General features: G+C 37.3%; 1 protein-coding gene across 29 annotated transcripts in view; it reads right to left on the bottom strand.

The window, feature by feature from the left end:
* Nucleotides 1-26,677, bottom strand: part of UNC13B (unc-13 homolog B) — a 230,410-nt gene that overhangs the window by 136,812 nt on the left and 66,921 nt on the right. For 26 of the 29 annotated variants that reach the window (XM_078371391.1, XM_078371379.1, XM_078371324.1 and 23 more), the window contains 4 exons: nt 25,703-25,820; nt 24,467-24,590; nt 20,283-20,356; nt 10,147-10,204 (listed from right to left, as the gene is read on the bottom strand). In XM_078371391.1, coding sequence (XP_078227517.1) covers nt 10,147-10,204; nt 20,283-20,356; nt 24,467-24,590; nt 25,703-25,820 — 374 coding nt within the window. The remainder of the gene's footprint in view (nt 1-10,146; nt 10,205-20,282; nt 20,357-24,466; nt 24,591-25,702; nt 25,821-26,677) is intronic. The other 3 variants (XM_078371340.1, XM_078371344.1, XM_078371405.1) reach the window with 1 other exon arrangement.

Raw genomic sequence — 26,677 nt, 5'->3', positions numbered from 1 at the left:
GCCTGAAAATATTTATCTTTTTTTAAATTATCTTAAAAAATGTATGTTCTTTAGAGGGAATCTAGAACGTGCAATAAAATATAAAGAAAAAATATAACACACCGGGCGTGGTGGCTTATGTCTGTAATCCAGCACTGTGGGAGGCCATGATGGGTAGATCATTTGAGGTCAGGAGTTCAAAACCAGCCTGGCCAACATGGTGAAACCCTGTCTCTACTAAAAATACAAAAATTAGCCAGGTGTGGTGGTAGGCGCCTATAGTCCCAGCTACTCAGGAGGCTGAGGCAGAGAATCGCTTGAATCTGGGAGGCAGAGGTTGCAGTGGGCTGAGATCGCACCACTGCACTACAGCCTGGGCAAGAGGGTAAGACTCCATCAAAAAAAAAAAAAACACCTCACCTGTAATCCTACCACTGAAAGCCATTATTAAAAACTGCATTTCCTTGGGTTTTTTCTATATATATGTGTATATAACTTGTTTTTGAGATAAGCGGGATCATCTTAATCAGGTTAGGATCCTAGTTTTTAAAACTTGTACACATATTTCCTATATCTTAAAAATTTATGTAAAAGTATATGATTCTATCATATGGAAACCATAATTATCCATTCTTCTTTCTTTGTAATTTTTCATCATTATAAATAAAACCTATACATAAATCTTCCTTTGTACCTCTAATTATTTTCCTTGAACACTTCCTAGAAGTAAAATCATTGAGTTAGAAAGGTTATACTAATTTATACACCCTAGCGGTCATCTCACCAAACCCTTGTCAGATGCTAAATCACTTTTGATTTAATTCCCAATTGTATCCAGTGATACTGTCATTAATATAGTGGGTGGGCAAAGCAGACATGTATAAAAATTGAAAAGAGCAGAAAGTTATTGAATTTAGTAGTAGTCAGACTGTTTGGTATGGCAACATAGTGTGCTGCTACATTATTTGACAAGATATAGGCAGAAATATCCTCATTGAAGAGTGAAGTATACATACCTTAGAAAGTTTAGATATGTTTGGAAAAGGACCAGACCAATTTATTCTTCTAGCTCAACTTCTGACCATTTAGCCTTGTGGCTAAATGTTTATATTATACTGATACCATTTGTTGCAAGATTTGTATCAAATATGCGAATCAGATTGCACAGCCTCAGAGTAGCTCTATAAATTGAGGAGAAATAAGACCTGCAAAAGTAAACATGATGTACTAAGGTTCAAGCATGCAAAAAGCAGCATGCATCTCTTGGTATATGCTACCAAATCCCAGCCGAGGCCACATCTGAGGAACATATCCTAAAATAAACTATATCCACTTTCTAATGTAAATATACAAAATCTAACCTGCTAAACAGCCCTAGAAGAAAGGTAATGGGAACTTGCAGTGGTATTAAGAATATTTTTTTTTTTTTTTTTTTTTTTGAGACGGAGTTTCGCTTTTGTTACCCAGGCTGGAGTGCAATGGCGCAATCTTGGCTCACTGCAACCTCCACCTCCTGGGTTCAGGCAATTCTCCTCCCTCAGCCTCCTGAGTAGCTGGGATTACAGGCACGTGCCACCATGCCCAGCTAATTTTTTGTATTTTTAGTAGAGACGGGGTTTCACCATGTTGACCAGGATGGTCTCAATCTCTTGACCTCGTGATCCACCCGCCTCGGCCCCCCAAAGTGCTGGGATTACAGGCATGAGCCACCGGCCCGGCCATGATTTTTAACAAAGATAAAAAGGCAATTTAATGGAGGAGAAAATGCCTTTTTAACAAATGATCTTAGGACAATGGGAAATCCACATGCAAAAAGATGATCTTAGACACTCAAATCATACCACATACAAATGCAATTGTGAACCTTGATGAAACTCTACAATGGGACAAAAAGGACAAGAAAGTTTGGGGGGAAACTGGGGATATCTGAATACAGGATAGATACCAATGACATTATAAAATTTTGCTAAATTTTTGGAGTGCTGGTAGTTTTGTAATCTTATGTGAGTTACATTCCAAGGTTAAAAAAAAAAACTTTCAAGAACCTAAAGACTGTTGTTTTTGGTAATAGCACTGGTATATTAATCCTAAAATCTGCTTGTGTACATTATAGGATACAGCAAATGAATAAATAATTTGATGTTCTTGGGAACAGAGGTTCTCACTGGAAGATATGTATGTGTGTGTGTATACACACACGGATATATCTATCTATCTATCTATGGAGAGAGAGAGAGAGAATGAATGAATGAAAGAAGGCCAGGAAAAACTTTGTGATGAGGGTGTTAATTGGTGCTACCAGTATGAACACAGTTGTGTTTCCTAGTTCTATCCAAAGAGCCAAGAACCAAGAGCACTCCTGTAGCAATGAACAAAACTAGTGCCAAGATCTTGATATCTAAATACCATTCCCCACTAAAAATAACCAGGCTCATTGGAGAAATGACTTATTCTAGGACTGAGGAGACAAAGTACAAGATGAGCTTGGAACATTTTGTAATAAGGAAGGAAGGAAGTGGTCAAAGAATGATAGGGCCATATCAAAAGGACACAGGATCCAGTTAAAAGGAACACTCATGGGCCAAATTTGGGACAATTTGAACATCAAAGAAAATGACCGAACAGGATCACAAAACACTGGATTCAAAAAAGAATCGTGTGTCCATAGTGATACTCATTTTAAAAAAGGGGTAGGGGGTGTGAGAAGAGGGAAAGCTCTTCTCTACAAAAGACTGACAACTACTCAGTAAAATAAAAGTGTGACACAATAAGAAATAAATATTTGGTCTCTGCCCCCCAGTTCTTGGCATAGAGCTTCTAAATCCCTTTTAACTCCTTAATTGATAGGGATAAGAAGAATGTCTTTTGTTATTCATAATAAGTCCCTTTCAATCATAATGCGGTAACTCTTGGAGGATGGAGGCTAGTGGCCACAAGAACCAACTTTGTGATTAGAGGGTTAGAACTTTCAGTCCCACTTCCTAACCTCCAGGGAGAAAAGAGGGGTTGAATGTTGATCTAATTAATCACCACTGGTCAATGATTGAACAAATCATACCTACATAATGAAGTCTTCATAAAAACCCCAACCAAAGGGGTTTAGAGAGTTTCCACCTTGGTAAACAAAAATGCACCCACATGCAGGGAGAGTGGAGTACCCAAAACTCCACAGGGACAGAAGGTCCTGTGCTCAGACTCTTCTGAACTTCCCCAAATGTATCTCTTCATCTGGCTATTTGTTTGTATCCTTTAAAATATCCTTTTTTTCCCTATTTTTTAAAATTGCCAATTTATTTTTTCTACCCAATCCAGTATCAATGACATGCAAAAGGATATAAACAGACTATCATGAATATTTACAGGATAATACACCAAACAATTGCCAAGGAACAAATCCTTCAAAGTAACAAATTGTTGCTTATCCATGTCCACTCAACTCTACAAAGTTTATTTCTAGGACAATTTCCCAGTTCTCTGGAAAGGAAGTTCTGTGGATTTGTACCTTCCATAACCGTCAAGCAAACATGCTAAGAGCTGATATCATCATGATTTTATACTAACAGCGGAGAAAGGCTTTTAAAGAACACTCTAGCTTTCAGGCCAGTGTTACAGCATCAGTGGGCTCATAGGCAGGATGTGACTTCATCAAAGGAAATACTCTTCTCCTCTTGGCCTCCCTAAGGCCCTCCTCCTAGCACACAGGAGAAGGAGCTCCCCTTAATAACACCGTAGTTCCAACTGATGGTGTGGAGATTATCAACACAAAAATATCCTTTTAATCAATGAGTAATACCAAATTAACTGTTTTCCTTGGTTCTGAGAGCCATTCTAGCAAATTATTGAACCTGAGGAAGGGCTCATGGGAACTCCAGTTTATAGCCAGTTGGTCAGAAGTTCAGGTAGTAATCTGGGATTTATGATTGGTGTCTAAAGTACCAGGCAGTCTTGTGGGACTGGGCCCTTAATCTGTAGGGTCTGCACTAACTCTACATCTCTAGTGTCAGAATTAAGTCATGAGGCACTCCATTGATGTCGGCAGAGAATTGCTTGGTATGGAAAACATACTCGTTTGGTGTCAGAATTGTGCAAGTATAGAGAAACTGTTTTTTCCTTTTAAAAAGGAATGACAGAATTAAAACATCATCATTTTGCAAACGCAGTGTAATAATAAATGTAGGCAATTTATTTAAACAATCATCAATAAAAATCAATTTAACTAATCCTAAAACTAATGGATGGAAGTTTGCTCAAATAAAAACAGTATACACACAAAGTATCACTGCCACTACATACTTAGTTACAAAAGAGAAAAATATATTTGTAACAAAGAGATCTGGAAAACATCATGAGAACTACTAATTAACATGGTATCATAAATAAAGGGACAAATTGACATCAGCTGTGCAGTAACCTGAATCTAATGATGAGGAAATAATCAGACAAATCCAGATTTTAAAAAATTTTGTAAGACTATTTAACTAGATCCTTGTCAGCGGCCTTGTAGAATGTCTATGTCAATGTGGCACCCAGAAACCTTTGCAAGAGCAACTGTCGGTGAAGAGAGGTTACTCCTTCCCTTCCCCACCTCCTGCGGAGGGTAAAAATGAATGTTTTTCTGCTCTGAATCCAAGTGAGGAGGAGCTTCACAATTCACAAAGGTTAGGGGTGCCTACAAGAATGGAAGTAGAGCCAGACAGGATGGATGTCTACTTAGGCAGGAGACTTGCTAATATGAACTGTGTACCTACCTAAGCAGCCAAAAGGAACAGAGGAGGCAGGGCTGGGAGGCAGAGAAGAGAATGGAACTGCCTGCCTATCCTTTGTTTCTCAGGGCAAGGATATGTGAGTTCCCATGTGTCATATGAATTCTGTGGAATGTGGTTGAGTAGGCGTTACCTTGATAATTCCCCATTCAAGAAGCCTCTAAGTGATATACCAGCAGCAACAAGCTAAGTACATCTTTCCATGGCAGGACAAAAGAAGTTGAACCAGAGCAATCACTCACATAAGACCCCAGGAGTCCCCAAAAATAACTTTTGGAGACTCACACCTGTACCCCAGTGATAAAGCTCATACTCACCTACCCCTCCGAGGGCAAGAACAACCAAGCAGTATCAGCCAGAGAGGCAACAATGGGCAACAACCACCAACAAAGAGATCAATACATCTCCTAGGAAGAGTTATCACTCTTAGAACACATATGCATTCTTCAATCTCAGTATAAGTCTTGCCCCAGCCCATGAAGACTGCTCTGAATACTGACACAGCATGTAAATAAAACACTGCAGCACTGCAGTGTTTCTGCACATGTAACCCAGAACTTAAAAGTATTAAAAAAAAAAAAAAAAAAAGATGATGATACTGCAGTGAAGTGACTGCCCATGGCATGGATATGTCTTTGTGAACTGGCAGTCATCAAGATATTCCAGATCTTCTCTAGTCCTTAGTCACTCGGACAGAGAACACTTCTGAGACATCTGTTATTCCTGCCTGAATGGTTCCAATAGGACCAGAGGCTCACTTTCCCACTTCTAGAAACCCCAGGACTCATGGGCAACTTGGAGCACAGGAATCTCTTCGTGATGGTCCATCTGCCTAGACACAACACCTAGCCATGCCCTCTTTGACTCCTGCTGCTTTACCAGTGCTCTAACACAGGAAGTAGACACAAGGTCCCAATGTGTCTACTATGCTCATTTACTTTCTTACTTTCCTCATTCTCCTTGCATTTCTCTCCTCTCATTCAAGTCGAAAGAAGCTGTTGTTAACTAGAAATTGAGAGATTCAGGTGAAACTCTGCTCCCTCTCACAACATTAGTCCAGAACATTTTATATATTCTCCTAAAATCTTAGGCTTTGGGAAGCTAAAGCCACAAAAATTATTTCTTCTGCTCTCTGTCTTTCCTTTCTTTCAAGAAATGGGCATAAGTCAGTCAAATACTAGAACTGATAATAATATGGAGGATAGAAAACAAACGGATATAATAAATCACAATAATTACCCAACAACATTTTAAAATAAATATACCACTGTTACCAAATGAGACAAAAACTTCCCAGAATAAAAGTGAACGCAGAATGTTGCTACTGGATGTTAAAAGAGAAAGGTATGTCCTGAGACAAAATATTGGGAGAAGCAGTAGTTTGTCTCAATACTTTTAAAGAATCCCATCATCTTTAAGAGCATATTCAAATAACTAGGGCTAGAGTAACTCTTTTCATTGTTTAATTTTTTTAACTTATCTATTTTTAAATAGAGACTGGGGTCTCATTGTGTTTCCCAGGCTGGTCTCACAATCCTGGCCTCAAGGGATTCTCCCGCCTTGGCTTCCCAAAGTGCTGGGATTACAGGAATGAACCACCACTTCCAGTCAAAGTTAACTCTTGTATTAAAGGGAGAGTTTCTTTAGAGCAGTAGCCCAGTGATTTCTGAAAATACTTTGGAAAAATCTTATTAATAGCTGCAGAGGATTGATCCTAACACACTGGGTAGCGGAGGGACCATCTATGTGAAGGCATTTGAGGACGAGGAAGTAATAGGGTCATATGATGCTACAGCTAAAAATCATCTAAAATGACACTTCCATTTATTATGTCAAGAAACTGAAGTTGACAGTGGGAAGACTTCCAAAGTCAGAGAGACAGCAGCAAACCCAGGTTAAGAACAAGGACTTAACTGGGCTTGGTGGCTCAATGCTTATAATCCCAGCAGTTTTGGAGACCAAGGCACGCAGATCATTTGAGGTCAGAAGTTCAAGACCAGCCTGGCCAACATGGTGAAACTCCTTCTCTACTAAAAATACAAAAATTAGCCAGGTGTGGTGACACATGCCTGTAGTCCCAGCCACTTGGGAGGCTAAGGCAGGAGAATTGCTTGAATCTGAGAGGAAAAACTTACAGTGAGCCAAGATTGCACCACTGCACTCCAGCCTCAACAATGGAGCGAGACTCCCTCTCGAGAAAGGAAAGAAAGGAAAGGGAAAGGGAAAGAAAATAGAAAAGAAAAGAGGAAAAAGGAAAGGAAGGGGAAAGAAGGAAGGAAAGAGAAAGAAAAGAAGAGGAAGGAAGGATGGCTGAAGAAACAGGACAATAAATGAAATATGTAGAAGGAAGTATAAAGAGGACAATAAATGAAATGTGTAGTTCTTGACTAGATCATGGTGGGGGAGAGCTATGAAAGTATATCAGAGAGATATCTTCACTCCTATGTTTGTTACAGCACGGCTCACAATAGGCAAGATTTGGAAGCAGCCTAAGTATCTATAAACAGATGAATGGAAAAGAAAAATGTGGTATATAAACACAATGGAGTACTATTTATCCATAAAAAAAGAATGAGATCCTACCATTTGCAACAATACGGATGGAACTGGAGGACATTATGTTGCGTAAAATAGCCAGGCACAGAAAGACAAACTTCACATGTTCTCACTCATTTGTGGGAGCTAAAAATTAAAACAATTTGAATTCATGGAGACAGAGAGTAGAAGGATGATTACCAGAAGCTGGGAAGGGGTAGTTGGTGGTGGGAGGAGAGTGGGGATGGTTAATGGGTAAAATGAATGAATGAATAAGCTAGAATGAATAAGATCTAGTATTTGCAAGCACAATTGCGTGCCTATAGTCAATAATTTATTACACATTTTTAAATAACTAAAAGAGTATAATTGGAGTATTTGTAGCATAAAGAAATGATAAATGCTTAAGATGATGGATATCTCATTTACCTTGATGTGATTATTACACATAGTATGCCTGTATCAAAATACTCATGTACTCCATAAATGCCTACTATGTACTCATAAAAACTAAAAATTAAATAAAATTTTTTTAAATGTAAAAAAAACCTTTCTTAATTGCTTTAGTTTTTCAGGAAAAAAATAAATAAAATAAAATAAAGCTTTCAAAATATTTTGGGAACAATTAGGGAGTTCTTAATATAGACTGTATTTTAGATACTATTACTCTACCAGTATTAAATTTCTTGATTGTGATCATGGTATTTCAGTTATGTTGGCTTTCCTAGCCCTGAGCAGAAACATACTAATGTGTTATAATGTGTGCAGCTTATATTAAAATGATTCAGAAAATACTTGTGTGTATTTTTGTGTATGTATGTATGGAGACAGAGATAGAGAAAAATGAGAGAAAAATAAGAGAGGGATGATGGCAAGAGCAAATCTGGCAAAATGCTTGTCACTGAACCTAGTAGAGTAATGAGTGCTCTTGGTACTGTTCTTTCAACTTTTCTATAGGTTTAACATTTCTCAAAATAAAATATATGAGGGAGCCTGCAAAAGACAAGAATGGCTTATTCATAGAAAAATAAAATAGCCTGTAAACATATGAAAAATGTATGAGAATAAAGGTGCTTGATTATTTAAGCTTTTGATTTCCTCCCACCCTGAAGGCATTTGCGCTTTAATTACTTCAATTGCATTTCTTCAATGAGATCAGGAAGGAATAGGAAATGAAATCTCAATTGTTACATTTTGCTTCTCATTAGAGTCCTGGAAAAAAGGTTTAAAAGATTAAATCAATCAAAATGAACTCACTACAATGAGTTTTGAAAAGGATCTGTAATTCACAACCTGCTCTTAATTCACAACATGCTTTTCAGTCAGATTCTTCTGACCTCCGATGACCTTAAACGTTTGGCCCTAAATGGCAAAAAACAAGTTTACAATAAATCATATGAAAAATAGGTTTTCTTTAAATACATTTTTTAAATGTTCACCGCAACCACTGGCCTTTAGTTTTATCGCGATAGTGGCCTACAGAATGTACCAAATGGAAGGCAACCAACAGATTCACAAACCATGGACAGAGGTTTTCCTTTTCAGAAATAATATGAAGGAAGCAACATAATACAGTGGTTCACACAGAGATAGGGGCTATGAAGTCAGGTTTCCTGTGTTTAAATATTTACTTCACCAGTTACTAGCTATGTGATTTGTGGCGAATTACTCAATCTGTTTATGCTTCAGTTTCCTGATCTTAAAAATGGGAACAACAGTAAAATCTGACTTAGGGTTGTTGTGATACTTAAGTAAGTTAGTATACTTAAGCTCTTGGTATGGCTCACTGCAGCCTTGATTTCCCAGGCTCCAGCCATCCTCCCACCTCAGCTTTCCAAGTATCTGAGAATACAGGCACATGCCACCACACCTGGCTAATTTTTTTTTTTTTTTTTTGGTAGAGATGAGGTCTCAGTATTTGTCTGGGCTGGTCTCAAACTCCTGGGTTCAAGCAATCCTCCTGCCTCAGCCTCCCAAAGTGCTAGGAACCATGCCCAGCCTATAGTTCTTATTGTTACTAGTATTACAACAACAATGCCACAATCATTGGTATCATCTGCTACTTGTAGTTGATGGAGTTTGGCATGAGATTCAGAAAAACCAGAGCAACACAAAAGTAGCACAATCTTCCCCCCACCCTGGCCACACACATACACACACATATCACAGGTTGAAAAAGTGAAATAGATCAGACCCTAAACAGTCCTTTAGTGTTTCCTCAGACTGTTTTGAGGGAAATTGAGGAGAAGGTAACAATATACCAAAAATGTATGGCTCATTTCAAGAAGTAATCTGTGTGATCTTGACAAATTAATCTCAGGAGAAATAACATGCTCTCTCATTTCAGTCAATCATTTATCAAATTTTATTGAGGTGTATTATGTATCCGGTGTTGAACCAAATGCAAGGAATGGAACAATGTCTATGTCTTGTAAAACTTTGTGTTCATGTCCACTAAATATATATATGTCATATGATGGATGTGCACACAGGGTAGAATGGATGCACACAGAAGAGACCTAAGTTATACTTGGAGGAAGGAGAAAACAATACAAAGATTACCCAGAAGTGATAATATTTAAACTGAGCCTTAAAGACAGGGATAGAGGGGGTTAAATCATTCCTCCAGGGCTAGAAGTTAGCAAATGTAGAAAAAAGATAAGCCCTACTCCCCTGCCTACAGTCACACGAAACCAAAACACTTCCTAAAGCTAACAGATAGAGGTAGATGCCTAGACAGATGTGCTTCGGGAATATCTTCTGTTTACACACATGACGTCTCTACCCTCCCCAACTCGAATAAGTCATGTTTGGAGAAGCGACAGAAAGCTGCAATTAAGAGAGATTCATAGACAAGTTTCTCACTTACAACACTGGGCGGCAGCAGTGGGCAATGTCTTCCTCTGGCTTTCTTCTTGACTAGGATACTAGAAGCAGAAAGGAGAAAAAAAATACAATCAGAGAGACCCAAGTAAAGAGAGGGAAAAAAAAAAAAAAAATCACAGCTACCTATAAAAGGGTTTAGTGTTTGGAGACAAAATTTTTATTGAACAGAAACAGAACACCCTGCTCCTATTTTCTCTGTGTGATCCTGACGTACAGGCCAGACTATGGGTTATGGGCCTCGCCCAGTGAGACAGGCTAAATAAAGCAGGACAGTAAAGAGCTGCCCTGACCAAGGGAACCTGGGCACCCACCCAGCTCTGCCAGGCAGCTGTAGAAGGTTTGACCCTGGAATCCCTAGAGTATTTCACTGTCCTCCGAGTTTTCCTGGGGCTAATGTGTAGAAGATTTCCCCATTCAGGTAAGCCAAATGAAAACCTACCTGGGGCTCTTTTCTCACTTCTTAGCAATATTGCTTCTTCATTCATAAGATCACATGTGAAATAAGTGAAACGGCTTACCTAAGCATGTGGTGCAATATCTGGTATCTATAAGAGTTCCTCTCCCACTAGCACTGTAGTCTCCACCATCCCACCCACCATGACCACCACAAAAACAAATACAGGGTACTGAAGACATAGGAAAATATTCTATAAGAGGAAAGAATTATGTGCAATTCTTGAGGATGGGCTGGATTCAGAAGGTAAAAGAGAAAGGAACAAACAAATTAACAGGGGTACACGGAGTCTGGAAGACAGAATAATTTGGTTCAGAGTCCATTGGAGAATTATAAAAACATATCTTGACCAGGAACTTGCAAACACGAGACATGGAGTTCTCATCCTGACCTGGCCACTTATTCATAAACTGTGAGATCCTAGGCAAGTCAGAACTTCTCTAAAATTGCCAACAAATGAGTTATTTATTCACGCAACAAATATTGATTGAACATCCACTATGTGCAAGGCCTTGTTCTAGGCAGAATTTGTAAATCATGGTAAAAATTCAGACTTTCCTAGTGTACTGAGGAGCCCTTTAAGGTTTTAAACATGAGAGGATTGTGATATGATTATACTTTTAAAAGATAAATCTGCTGCTGTATATGTTGAACCGTAGGGAACGCAAGGAAAAAGAGTAATTATTGCAATAATCCAGACAAAAGTTAATGATGTTGTACATAACAGTCTTATGAGTATCAGTGGTGAAGAGCATTTCAAATAGTTGGGATCCAAAATACAAAACACTTTTTGTATACAAATATACTTTATAAGCAATAAAGTACGGTACAAATATCAGAGGTAAACACTGTTATTACTAATTTCCATGGAGAATGATCAGAAAAGTCAAGTGCAATGTAAACAGTATGATAGCACTAGCAAAACTGCCAATCACAGAAATGTTCAAAACATCTTTTTTTTTTTGAGATGGATTCTAGCTCTTTTGCCAGGCTGGAATATAGTAGTGAGATCTCAACTCGCTGCAACGTTTACCACCAGGGTTCAAGCAATTCTTGTGCCTCAGCCCCTCAAGTAGCTGGGATTACAGGCCTGAGCTGCCACACTCGGCTAATTTTTTTTTTTTTTTTTTTGAGACGGAGTTTTGCTCTTGTTGCCCAGGCTGGAGTACAATGGCTCGATATCGGCTCACCACAACCTCCGCCTCCTAGGTTCAGGCAATTCTCCTGACTCAGCCTCCTGAGTAGCTGGGATTACAGGCATGCGCCACCATGTCCAGCTAATTTTTTGTATTTTTAGTAGAGACGGGGTTTCACCATGTTAACCAGGATGGTCTCGATCTCTTGACCTCGTGATCCACCAGCCTCGGCCTCCCAAAGTGCTGGGATTACAGGCGTGAGCCACCGTGCCCGGCCCTAATTTTTGTATTTTTTAGTAGAGACAGGGTTTCACCGTGTTGGACAAGCTGTTTTTGGACTCCTGGCCTCCAGCAAGCCTCAGCCTCCCAAAGTGCTGGGATTACAGGTGTGAGCCACCATGCCCAGCCAAGTTCAAAATATCTTGAAGGTCAAACATCCACTCCAAAGTAACAAAAGAACTTAGTTATATATAATAGCCACTACAAATAATCATAATTTTTGTAGACAGTACATAGGTATAACCATGAGGAATCCCAAAATTTTAAGTATTCAAGAATTCAGACCTAAGAGATCAGAGTAGATATTTTTCAGAAGCTACATTTAATGAATCTGTTCCAGGCCCAAAACAGAAAGCTGAAGTCCAACTAGAGTATAATTAATAATGTTAAGATGGCTAAGAAAAAAGCCACAAAATTTATCTACAAAAAACAGACAAGGATAGTATAAGAAAGGAAAATTACAGGCCAATTTCATTTATGAATATAGAGACAAAATCCTAATTAATAGATTACTAGGCCAAATCTGTCATGTAAGTATGTGTAATACTTACATGTGACTATGTATGCATATGTGTGCATATGTATGTGTGTTAGCATATAAACGTACATATCCAGGTGGACATTAAATGCTAGGACAGTTCAATATCTGAAAATCTGCTTATGTAATTCACCATATTAAACAGATCAAAGGAGAAAAGCTATATGATCTAATAGATGCAGAAAAAGATTCGATAAAACTCTATACTTTTTCATGACAAAAATCCTTAGAAAATAAGAAAGAAAATAGAATTTCCTTAATCTGATAAAGAGTAGCTACTAAAATCCATGGCAAACAGCATACTTTAAAACTTATGAAGCAGTCTCCTTACAGTCAGAAGACAGACAAGATTCTCTATTCTTACACTGTTAAAAATTATACTGGATGCCTTAGGCACTGAATGTTTCAAATAAAAGGTCATGAGAAACAAGAAAAGTCTAAGAAAATGTCACAGCCAAGAGAAGCCTAAGGAGACATGACAACTAAGTGTAACGCAATACCCTGGATGAGGTCCCGGAACAATAGCAAAAAAGACACAAGGTAAAAATGAAGGAAATCTGAATAAACTATGGAATTTTAGCTTTTGTTTTAGTTAACAATAAAATAAATAAATAACACTAACTCTTTAGTTAATAATAATTTATCAATACTAGTTCATTAACTGTAACAAATGTATCATACCAATGAAACTACCTTTGCAAAAATCGTAACTAAGGAAATTATGACAGTGAAAGAAATCAGATCTAACCAGTTCCATCTTGCTTCTAACCTTTAAGCTGTCCTTGTTCATACCTGGACATAAGCTGAACTAACTTTGGGAAGGAATTCAATTCAAGGTTTTGACTCTGAAACAAAATTGATAATAGCACTTTTCCAAAAAGACTCCCTTCTTGCCTGGGGACCAGTCTGCCTTTGCAGGACTAATAAAATTAGCTACAAGATTAGAAATCACTTTAGGGGTCATGCAGCCTCTGGCTCCAAGAAGTCTGAACCTTCCCAAATTGCTCCAGGAATAATATCACTATTGTAAAACCTAAGATCAGTGCTTGAGACATTTTGCAGACCCTGCACTAGATGGATCAGCTGACACCACTCAGACCCGTAATCTGGCCCAACCAGTTCTGCCATCCCACACAAGAACAGAAGACAGCAAGAAAAACTCACTATTACCAGCTTTGATTCCATCTATGACCTGACCAATCAGCCTTCCCCACTACCTGTCAATTTATCTTTAAAAATTCTGATGCCCAAACACTCCCAGACACTGATTTGAGTAATAATAAAACTGCAGTGTCCTGCACAGCTGGCTTTGTGTGAATTACTCTTTTTCCATTGCAATTCTGCTGTCTTCATGAATCAGCTTCTAGGCAGCAAGCAAGGTGAACCTGTTTGGCAGTTACATAAATGTAAGAGGTTAATAATAAGGGAAACTATAAGATAAGGAGGAGAGGGGATAAATACCTGCTCAATATTTCTGTAAATCTAAAACTTCTAAAAAATAAAGTCTGTTAGTAAAAATAGATGTATAAACAGGCCTGGCACGGCTCACTCCTATAATCCCAGCACTTTGGGAGTCCAAGGCAGGCAGATCACTTAAGGTCAGGAGTTCGAGACCAACCTGGTCAACATGGTAAAAACCCATCTCTATCAAAAATACAAAAATTAGCCAAGTATGGTGGCACATGCCTGTAATCCCAGCTTCATGGGAGGCTGAGGCAAGAGAATCGCTTGAGTCTGGGAAGTGGAGATTGTAGTGAGCCAAAATCATGCACTCCAGCCTGGGTGAAAAAGTGAGACTCTGTTGAAAAAAAAAAATTTACATATATACATATATGTAATTTATATATATATTATATACATATATAAACAATTCAGTTTTTCACTTAGAAAAATAAAGGGTAAGGATTGGAAGGAGAATAAAAACTTAAAGATGCAAAAACTAGCTACATAGAAAATCTAAGGGAATCACTAAACTACTAGAACTATTAATGAGTTGAGTAAGATCAGTACTTTAAAAAGATGAGCAGGAAAGCATTTACTTATATAACCGATTAGAAAATGTAATTTTTAGAATGTACCATTTGCAACAATTAGGGGGAAAAAATCTAACAAAAGTAGTATAAAACTTGCGTGAAGAAAAAATATCTTCCCCCCGTATTATGGTCTGAAAGTTTGTATCTCACTGCCCCTGCCCTCACCAAAAATTCACTTATGTGATGACACTAGGAGGGCCTTTGGGAGATGATTAGGTCATGAGGGCGGAGCCTTCATAAATGGCATAAGTATCCTCATAAAAGAGGCTCCAGAGAGCATGCTCCATCATATGAGAACACAGCAAGGTGCTGTCTATGAACCTGGAAATGAGCCCTCACCAGACAATGAATGTGCCAGTGCCTTGATCTTGGACTTCCCAGTCTCCAGAACTATAAGAAATAAGCTTCTGTTTTGTTTATAAGCTATCTAGTTTGCACTGTTATAGCAATCCAAATAGACTAAGACACTCTTTATAGCACTTCTCACCTTTTAATACTCAACTATATTTATTATATTTCTTGCTTATTGTCTGATTCTGCCTATGTGATGATCCATGAGGGCAGGGATCTTCAACCTCTGCTGTATATCAAACACACAATAGTGCATGGTACATAATGCTTAATAATTGAATCAGTGAATAAATGATGAATAAATCTCACCAATAAACAGGGAAATACAAATTAAAACAATTTCTATACTCATTAGATTAGTAACAATTTAAAATCTCATAACATCAAGTGTCAGTAAGGAAACAGTGGAGCAGGAAAAGGGTAGATGTAAATTGGTACAATCACTCTAGAGGGCAATTTAGTAATATCTAGTAAGGCTAAACAGAGTATATCCTACAATCCAACAACTATCCTTCCAGGTATACACCCAGAGAATCTCTCAGATACAAGAATAGAGAAACAGGTTCAGAAATGTTCACTGCAGCATGCATTTATAATAGCAAAAAACAAATTGTCCATGAGTAGGAAAAGTAATACAATGTGGTACAGTCCAACTCTATAAAGCGGTAAGTGCCCAAGTCAGTCTTGATTAGTGCTTTTAGGTCCACGAGGTGTATGGGAAATGTTACACACAGTAGAATAAAAAAGTTACACTCTATATTGTATTTTTAAAATGATTTTGTATTTTTTAAATATTGTATTTGTATTTTAAAAATTATCAGCAAGTAAGATGAAATCCTGATAATTACTGAATCTTAGGGGTAGGTATACACATGGGCTTCCTTTTATTATTCCTCTATTTTTATGTATACTTAATTTTTTTTTTCATGATAAAAATAGAAAAAGAGAAGAGACAGAAGCCAACTTGAAGAAACTCCCACTAACCAAAAGATGAGATCATTTTAGCATCAAAAAGAATGTCCAGCCTTGGCAACTTAGAAAGACCCCATCTCCACAGAAAATTTAAAAACTAGCTGGGTGTGGTGATGTGTGCCTGTAGTCTCTGCTACTTGGGATGATCACTTGAACCTAAAAGTTTGAAGATGTAGTGAGCTATGAGTATGTCACTGCACTCCAGACTAGACAACAGAGCAAGACCTTGTCTTCAAAAAAGAATAATTGCAATGGGTTGAAATATATAAGCAAATATACCAAAATTCATAAATACATAGTAATATTCCATCTAAAAAAGAAAAAAACTTATTGGTCACCTTGAGAAGTTGCTGAGGCAACAATTCATTATTCTAAAAATGGATAAAGAGAATGTTTTTCTTGTACAGACTATACTTCAGTGAACCAAATAGCTAGGAAGAGAAAATTCATTTTTGTAGACAAATCATAGCTAATAAATGCTGAAGGAATAATATAATCAGAATATCAAGGCCAACCACAGTGGCTTACACCTGAAATACCAGAACTTTGGGAGGCCGAGGAGGGCAGATCACTTGAGGCCAGGAGTTCAAGACCAGACTGGGCAACAAGGTGAAACCCTGTCACCGCAAAAAATACAAAAATTAGCCAGGCATCGTGGTGTATTCCTAAAGCAGGCAGATCACTTGAGCCCAAAAGTTCGAGACCAGACTGGGCAACATGGTGAAACACCATCTCTACAAAAAATATAAAAATAAAATAAAGTAAAATGATTTAAGAGACATAATAGCCAAATGGGCACAACAGAGCTAAACTGATCCTGCTGACACCCTAATTTCTGGCTCCTGAAATGAAAAAAATCAACTGTATAACAACATCTTCTAGCTAATAAAGGAAACTGAAAAGACTGGATATTGGATGACACTAAGAAATTGCTAAAGTCAATGTGATAATGGCATTTTTTTAAGCATTATCTGTTAGAGATCTATACTGATATATTTATGGTGAGACAAAATAACTCCTAGGATTGTTTTTTGTTTATGACATGAAGTCGCACTCTGCCACCCAGACTGGAGTGCAGTAATGTGATCTTGGCTCACTGAAGCCTCTGCCTCCCGGATTTGAGCGATTCTCCTGCCTCAGCCTCCTCAGTAGCTAGGATTACAGGTGCCCGCCACCGTGTCTGGCTAATTTTTGTATTTTTAGTAGAGACAGGGTTTCACCATGTTGGCCAGGCTGGTCTTGAACTCCTGACCTCAAGTGATCTGCCCACCTTGGCCTCCCAAAGTGCTGGGATTACTGGCATGAGCCACCACACCTAGCTGGATTGGTTTTAAAATACTCCAGCAAAAAAAGGGAAGACTAACTCTATATTTTTTCATGTTTCAAAATATCCATAATAATAAAGTTTTTAAGTGGAAGAACAACCAAAATGCAACTTCATACGTGCTAAGAATGGAAGAACAGATATAATAAAAAAAAGACAGATAATAACAAGTGCTAACAAGGATACAAAGAAACTGAAACCCTTATACACTGCTGGTAGGAGTATAAAATGTCACAGCCACTTTGGAAAATAGTCTGGCAGTCTATCAGTTAAATACAGAGTTACCATGTGATCTAGCAACTCCACTCCCAGTCATACCCAAGAGAAATGAAAACATATGTCCATACAAAACTATGTATATAAATGTTCAAAGAAAAACTGATTTGGAGTTGTAGTGATATCCAAAGAGCACAACTATGAAGATACTAAAAAGCCACCAAACTGTAAGCTTTAAATGAGTGAACTATAAGGTATATATAAATTGTATTTCAATAAAACTGCTAAAAAGATAAACAGCGCAGTGGAAGAGAGGATGAAACATAAAAACTTAGTGAGTGCCATACCCTAGAATAAAAACAGAAAGCAAATCCCTAACAGCTGAAAAGTAGAAACAACCCAACTGCCCATCAACTAATGAATGAATTTTAAATTTACTACATCCATACAATGGAATGTTTTTTGGCAATCAAAAGGAATTTATTTACATGCTAAAGCATGAATGAAACCTTGAAAACATTATGCTAAGTGAAAGAAAACAAAGGACCACATGTTATATAATTTCATTTTTATGAAATGTGCAGAATAGGTCAATAGAGACAGAAGGTTGATTAGTGGTTGCATAGGGCTGAGGAGGATAGGGAAGAATGGAGATGATGGCTAAGGGCACAGGGGCAATGAAAATACTCAAAATTGTGGTGATATCATGGGCACAACTATAAAGATAGTAAAAGCCACTGAACTGTAAGCTTTAAATGAGTGAACTGTATGGTATATATAAATTTTATTTCAAAAAAGCTGCTAAAAAGATAAACAGTGCAATGGAAGAGAGGATAAAAGATGAAAACTTAGTGAGTGCCATGCCCTAGAATATAAACAGAAAGCAAAAATCTGATATGCAGTTGGGAACCCCAGAACAAGAAACATTTTTATTAGAACTTATAAAATTCCACAATATTTGTATGTAATACTTGGCTGTTAAATTGTTTTAATCCAGTCTTGATTCTGCTTGATGACACACAATAAAGCATATAAAATGAAAAGTACAACATGCTTCTTTACTAGGAAAGCAAAGATAATGCGAGTCTGAAAGGCTGAATACCACTCCACAGCCAGGCTCGGAAAGAAAAAAAACACAAAGGGTAAAGTAAATGCAAAGATAGTATGAATGCTCAGAGTTACTAAGTGGAGTAGGAGGAACTGGAACTTTCAATAAAGTAGAAAAGTGGGAATGTTGGTATGGGAATTAGAAGAGTTATACAGCTTAATAACAGAAAGCCTACCGAGAATAAAGGAGGTAAGGAAAAACCCTGAAAAGAGATGTTGCTTGTCACAAATGCCATTATTCATCGTTCATTTAATTCACTGTGGGTTGAATTATGTCCCCTCAGAAGATATCTGAGACTTCTAAGCCCAAGTATCTGTGAATATGACCTTATTTGGAAACAAGGTCTCTGCAGATGTAATCCAATTAATTCAATGACTAGTGTCCTTATAAAAACAATGGAAATTTAGACACAGACACACAGCGACAGGAGAATGCATTGTGAAGATACAGACAGACACACAGGGAGGCATGGGACAATGGAGGCAGAGATTAGAATGATACATCTATAAGCTAAGGAATAGCAAGGACTGCCAGCAACCATCAGAGGTAGGAGAAGAGTAGACAATGCCTCTTCCTTGAGAGCCCCTAAACAGAGCTAAACTGATCCTGTTGACACCCTAATTTCAGACTTCTAGTCTCCAGAACTGTGTTAAAACAAATTTTGGTTGTTATAAGTCACCTAGTTTGCAGTACTTTGTTATGACAGCTACAGGAAACTAATACAGTCATCAAACCACTGCATTTTCAGCTTTCTGTACTAGACTATGGAGGTATACTCATCGTCAATCACCAAATCCAATAGCTCTATTTCATAATTCACTTGTTTTAACATATGACACTGTCAATAATTTCTGCCTTGAATCTCTTTTTATTTTGTTACATGAATCTTTCTTGGTTATCTTATTCTCTCTCTTTAAGGTTGCCCTTTCTCAATCTCTTTTGTTTCTCAGAATTCTATGTTTAAGGTTTCCCAAGATTTTGTTCTTGTTCTTTAATACTTCAATATGCTCTACTTGAGCAAGTTTTTCCATTCCTGTTACTTCAATTGTTTCTAATATACTAATGAAGCTCTATGCCTATAGCTCTCTACCCCATTCAAACCTCAGCTTTGGATTATCTCATGAAATTGTTTATCAAAAATTTCTGCTGAAATATCCTCTGGCACTGAAAATATATCTTATAGTCAGACCCATTTTTTAGTAGCCCACATGTCCAAAATAAACAAATTTATCTTTTCCCTCCATCAGCAATAACAAAAACATTCTCCAATCCTGATGCCCCAGGTTAAGCTGATTACATTCTCTTACACACACCAGATAAGACCAGCAAGACCAAACAATGCAATAGTCCCAACATACTCAAAAATAAGACCCAAATAAGAATAATATCCAAAAACCTGGAAAGCAAAAGAAGCAAAAGAAATGCTGCCAACTCACAGGTGAACAAAAGAGGACAGATTCCCTGGTACAAGCTCCCTCCCTAACAGTCTAGTGTCACAGTACGGGAGAGTGGGAAGAATAGAATAAATGGAAGATGGAACCTTCTAGTGACATTTCAGGCAACCTTCTAGTTGCCTTTTTTCTTTAATGCAATTTCAATTATTTCATTCTCAGGACTACATGCTCTTGGGCCCCTCCCAGGGCAACCTATCAAGAGCATCAGGAGATTTTCTCCCATCTCTCTATACTCCAAATAAGGCTGCTCCTACCTCATTGTCAGCTCCCAAGGCATTGAATTGCTCCCATTTGTAGGTCCAAAATCTGGCTTCCTGCTCTGGGATATCTAACATAAAAAAAAAAAAAGAAGAAGAAGAAAAGAAATTATATCAGCAGGTGAAAAATTATAAGCAGATAATACTTTATTCAGACTAATGACTGAGGTCAGAAGGAGGTGGTGATGGACAAGTTTTAACTGGTGGTTTGGTTCTTGTCATGAACATTATGCTTACTCTTCACAAAAAACCACCAATACAATGTACTGTTATTCTCGTTGTTATTTTGTAGATGAAGAAACTTAACCTCAGAGAGGTAAAATGATCTGGCCAAGGTCACAGTTTATAAAGAGATGAGCCAGGAATCAAATCATGGTTTGTATGATTCCAAAAACTACATTCTTTCTATGTAACTATACTACCTTCCCCTCAGCAAGACCAAAACCATCCAAAGAATTAGCTTAGAAGAAAAGTTACATGCTGAGATATTGAGATGCTCAAAATTCAAAGGTTTTCTTCCCAAAAAGTTAAAAGTAGAATTACCATGTGACACAGTTCTCCCACTTTGGGTTATATGTACAAAAGAACTGAAAGAAGGATCTCAAAGAGATATTTGCACACCCAAGTTCCTAGTAGCATTATTCACAATAGCCAAGAGCTGAAGCAACTGAAGTGTCCACTAATGGATGAAAGGATTAACAAAATGAGAGATTTACATACAATGGAACATTATTCAGTCTTAAAAAGGAAGAAAATCCTGCCACATGCCATAATATGGATGAACTTTGAGGATGTTACACTAAGTGAATTAAGTCCATCATAAAAAAAGATAAATATTGTATGATTTCACTTACATAAGGTAACTAAAGTAGTCAGAGTCACAGAAAAGAAACAATGGTGGTTGTCAGCGGCTGTGGAGCGGGGGAAATGGGGAGCTGTTTGATAGGGACAGAGTTTCAGTTTTGCAAGGTGAAAAAGTTCTGGATATCTGTTCTACAACAATGTGAATGTACTTAACACTAGTGAACTGTACACTTCAAAATGATTAAGATGCTAAATTTTGTTATGTCTTTTACCACAATTAAAAAAATTTTTAAAGCTATTAAAAAAGAGTCATAGGTTTTATGCCTGGAAAATATTAGATGCTCAAATATTTGTTGAGTCTCTAAGTGAAAATACTTGAATTTTTAAAAATAATGATATAATGGTATACCCTCATTTCTAAATATTTTAAACTGACTATAACAACTTCTCCCCAAAATTCACCTTTTGAAAACATCAAGTATGACCATAAAACCAGCACAAAAGAGAAACACTCAGGCATTATATGGACCATGTCAACTTCAGAGACATTTAAACAGATACGCTTTTTAGTAGCCCACATGAATAAAGCAAACATAGCCCTTTCCTTTCTCCTTTGTTCCTCCTGTCCAAAACTTCAGCTTCTTCTCTTCAATTAGCTCTTTAGCAATTGGTGGCAATATTTCAAGGCCTTATTAAAAAAATACACACATACACCTTCAAATAATCTACAGTGTAATTTGTATAGCACTTTTTCATCCATATGGTACATCCTTAAAATGCTATACTATGCACCTGTTACAAAGAAGGAGAGTGGGAGGTGCAAGGTCGAAGAGGAGCTGCTGCTGCTGTGGGTCTATATGCTCTGATGTGGGATGATTCACCAAAATATATTAAGTGGAAAACAGCAAGGCACAGGGAATGTGTTAGAATATGCTACTATTTGCATTTTAAAAAGCAGATGGTGGGGTGTGCGCGCGCGTGTGTATATACACACATATATAAGCATCTATATAGATATGCAAGAAGGTATTAATAGTGGTAGCCTGTAGGAAGAGAATGGATTTCTGAAGAGACTCTTCACTGGATAGCTTTTTAAACCATTGTAAATTTATTCCTGCCTCACCTCACAAAAATAGTTTTAAGAAGAAAAAACAGAGATACAAGCATGTTTATCACAGTGTTATTTATAGCAGTACAAACTTCAAACAACCAAAATACCCAACAAGAAGTGGTTAAATGTATTATACAAATAGTTAAAATTAAAAGCCCAGGCTCTAGAGTCAGAGCATGGCCAAAATACTTAAATACTCTCTGCCTTAGTTTGCTTATCTCTAAAGTGGGAATAATAGTTGGGTTTGCCTCAAAGGACTGAAATGAGGATTAAATGAGCTAACATACGTAAATACTTAGTGACATGCCCACTGGCACACAATAATTCACCATAAATGTTATTTTATTATTATCAATGTTTTAAATAAAATCAACCACTAAAAGTAGAATAATGTCTATTTTATATAAGATTTATAACTATGTAATTAGTGATACAAAAAGTGATACTACATTAAAAAACAACCATTTAAAGTCTCTGGAAATGATCCTAAGTGCATACAGCAAATGAAAAAAAACTTATTCAAGAATATCTACTAAAATTTGGTAAAAATGGCTAATATCTGTGGTATTTGAACCAAAACCCACTACCCTCGATTGCTTTTCCCTTCACTTGCAGCTTGGTCTATGGTCCCACATGAAAGTCTTCCTTTCTATTTTTCTGAAGTAATAGTTGTTCTGAGTTTAGTTCTTTCTGAGCTAGCTGGAAAATCATTCTTTTTTGCTTAAATCACCATAGGATACAAGACACAAATACACTGATATCATAAAACAACAGCAGCAACAATAGGATATGCAAATATCAATAATGTGAATGGTAAAAATTAAAATTAAACTAATAAAAATTAACTAAAACAATGTACCATACAAAATAATCAAATAAAGATTAAAAATTGGGAAATAAGACTGCCAACGATGTACAGCAACAGGCACTCATCAGATACAATTTATAAGAGTATAAATTGGTATAACCTTTTGGACAAGGAACTCAGTAGTATCCATGAAAAGTAATGATACACATACCCTTTGATCCAGCAATTCCACTTTAAGAAATTTATTCTAGACTCAAAATGGGCAAAGATACACAGAGTTGTTAATCAGCAGTATATAACATCAAAAAAAAAAAAATGAAAAAACCTACACGTTAATCAATAGAGGATTACTTAGATAAATTATGGTAGGCCAGGCATGGTGGCTCATGCTTGTAATTCCAGCACTTTGAAAGGCTGAGGTGGACGGATCATTTGAGGTCAGGAGTTTGAGACCAGCCTGACCAACATGGTGAATCTCTGTCTCTACTAAAAAATACAAAAAATTAGCCAGGTGTGGTGGCACAAGCCTGTAATCTCAGCTACTCGGGAGGCTGAAGCATGAGAGTCACTTGAACCCAGGAGGCAGAGATTGCAGTGAGCCAAGATTATACCACTGCACTCCAGCCTGGGCGACAGAGCAAGACTCCATCTCAGAAAAAGGTGGGATAAAAGAATAAATTATGGTAGAGGCAAATCTGTTCAGATGAACAAGACAGATCTTAAAGTATAATATGGAGCAATGTCCAGGATAAATATCTAAGTAGTTTGTAAAACACTTTATCAGTGTGTATATATATATTTGGGTATATATATATATACGTGTGTGTGTGTGTGTGTGTGTGTGTGTGTGTTACATAGAGTATGATCCAAATTTTGCCAAAATAAATTTTTGGAAAAATAAATGTCATGTGTCTAAACCAAAATACAAGAATGTTAACAGTAGTTTAACACTGGGGAAGACAAAGAAGGTTAAAGGAACTGGGAAAATAAACTTTTAACTTTTTATCCATGTACATTTCCTTACTATTTGAATTTTTATCAGGAGCATGTATTGTGATTTAATTTACATTTCAAATTATTCTAATTATCAGTGCTCTTTAATACTTAAATTAACAAATCAGAAGATACAGTCACTTCAAGACAATAAATGCTTATTTTCAAAATAAATCTAACAAGCCAATATTTCATAAGTCATTATAACAAATAGTCACACAAAATTAAATGAGTTAAAGAGAATGCTTTTTAGTGTAGATTCTTTAATGAGCACCATTCTATATTCTACTTTGCACCATTCCCTGGGTGAAGTGTTATGGGAAAAAGAGTAAAGGAAGACAGAATATCCTTAAAGAAGATAGCTGAGGTGACAAAATATACATTAATGAAACAACTAGCAAACAATTTCAAACAATATGATAAAAATTATTAAATAGTTTTTAAATTTTAATCAAATAGACTTACCAAAAGGCAACTCAAATCTTGTATCAAGCAAAATTTTATGAGGAGTTGGGTTTCTAGTTCCACAGATCTCATCGTCTTTCATTAATGTCTCTGCCTCCAATGTGGACCATTCCCCAGGCCCTTCCTAGGAAACAAAGATCTAAGATTAAAGTTTAATCTTTCTTGGCTCCCTTTTGGTTTGAGAGTCGGGTTTTATTCTCTGAAGTTCCTTGTTTGAGAGCTACTGAGGGCCATTCACATCCTGATAAGGCAACCATGCCACTGTCACCACCTGCCTCCACTGCATATGGTTTCTGTTCTCCCTCTTTGGTGGGGAGAGCAGCTTTCACTGTGCTCAGCTCTGCAGGTCTAATGAGGACAGAATGTCTGGAGCAGCATACTCTAAAACTAAGCACCTCTGTGGATCAATATTTAACCTGTACAGTTCTTAATGACTGTGTCACTGTTTCTAGTCAGTAAAAAGCTACTAACACTGCTGGCTAAATAGGACTGAACTGGTACTGCAATGAAAATTAACTGCCCATCTGCCTGGGGGAGTAGAAACTTTGCTATAAAAGAAATACAGAAAATAGAGGCAACTTCAACTTCCCCATTCCAAGAGAAAACTCATGGTCCATGTTAACACCAAATAGAACATGACAGATTTTGTCCAGGTCGAAAGTGTCAATGGGGAAATAACACTGAGTTATGATCTAGTCTAGGAAAGTGGGGCAAATGTTCAATCCTAGGAATAATGCGTAGAGATAGTGTGAATACAGATTGCCAAGGCTGATAGTTCTTTAAACTCTATTAGGGTTATATATAGAAGGGCACTAAAACCAGTTCCTTGGAGACTGGTAGCTCAAAAAAACAAAGCAGAGAATAGCCAGCCAGCTGGCTAAGAAAGTCTAATGGGACTCCTCCCAGGGCAGCGACTTAAAGGAGAACATAGAAACAACAAGTACCCTAAGCTAACATACACATAGGCACACAGACACCTCAGAAGGGGCTATCTACCTGGTAAGGCTGAAGAGGTACTTTGGAACCTGTGAGTTTAGTCACAGGACATAGGCCAGAATCAAATGAAATCATCTGAACCTTCAAGTGAGGTTAGGAATAGGCAGGTTGTATGTCCTCTAATTAGAAAGGAGGAAGAATAATCAAGATGCATGGATGAATATTAGCTAAAGTGGAGCTAACATGGGGAGAAACATGGGCTAGGAACCATACTTCCAAACAGGCAATGCAATGACTGACCTCATCCGACTGACGAATAGTCTTCAGTGCAATCCACACAGTCCCCACCATGGTGTCCCAGATCAGTCCTTTGTTCCATACTTCCACACTTAGACCCAGGTCCAGGCGACTAATCTCACTAAAGGAAAGAGGAAAGCCTTTTGAGGAAAGCTACACAATATGAAACAAACAACTGCATCCCCTGTTTTGCTAAACTTTGAATGTTTTCTCACCAATATCCTGTCTTCAGGGAAAATCAAAATTTCCCAGAATGCTGCAACCATTTTTAGGCTCCAAGAAACCTATGTAAGGTATCCATAGAAAACTGCCTTTGCTACAATTATATAAGTTCCAAAGACCTGCTGCATGACATAGTACCTCCAGTTAACAATAAGGTATTGTGCACCTCAAAATTTAAGAGGGTAGATTTCATATTAAATGTTCTTAACACACATACAACAAAAAAAGGAGACACAACTAAACTTTTAGATGTGATGAATATATTTATTACCTTGATTATGGGGATAGTAACCAAGTTTATACATATGCCTAAATTGTATACATTATGTGCAGTTTTTAATATACCAACTAAATCCCAGTGAGGATGGGGGCGGGGGGGAAGAAAGAAAAATGCCTTTGTCTATCCATTCTTTCCACTTTGGAGATAAAATCATGATTAGACTAGTGCAGTTTCACAAAATATGAGGCCAAATAATGAGGACATTATTGCCAGGCCTACCTGCCAATTTTCACCCATAGGCAACAGTTTTATATGTTTTATTGTTAACTAACGCTGCTTCAACTTAAACCATGCACTGTATACTGAAAACTTTTAGGAAAGGTAAATCTGCTTTACAAGATTTATGAGGCTGGGCATGGTGGCTCAAGCCTGTAATCCCAGCACTTTGGGAGGCACATGGATCACCTGAAGTCAGGAATTTGAGACCAGCTTGGTCAACATGGCAAAACCTGTCTCTACTAAAAGTACAAAAATTA

The sequence above is a fragment of the Callithrix jacchus genome, chromosome 1 (genome assembly GCF_049354715.1).
Source record: "Callithrix jacchus isolate 240 chromosome 1, calJac240_pri, whole genome shotgun sequence".
NCBI lineage: Eukaryota > Metazoa > Chordata > Mammalia > Primates > Cebidae > Callithrix > Callithrix jacchus.
This window is presented reverse-complemented; position numbering and strand designations above follow the sequence as displayed.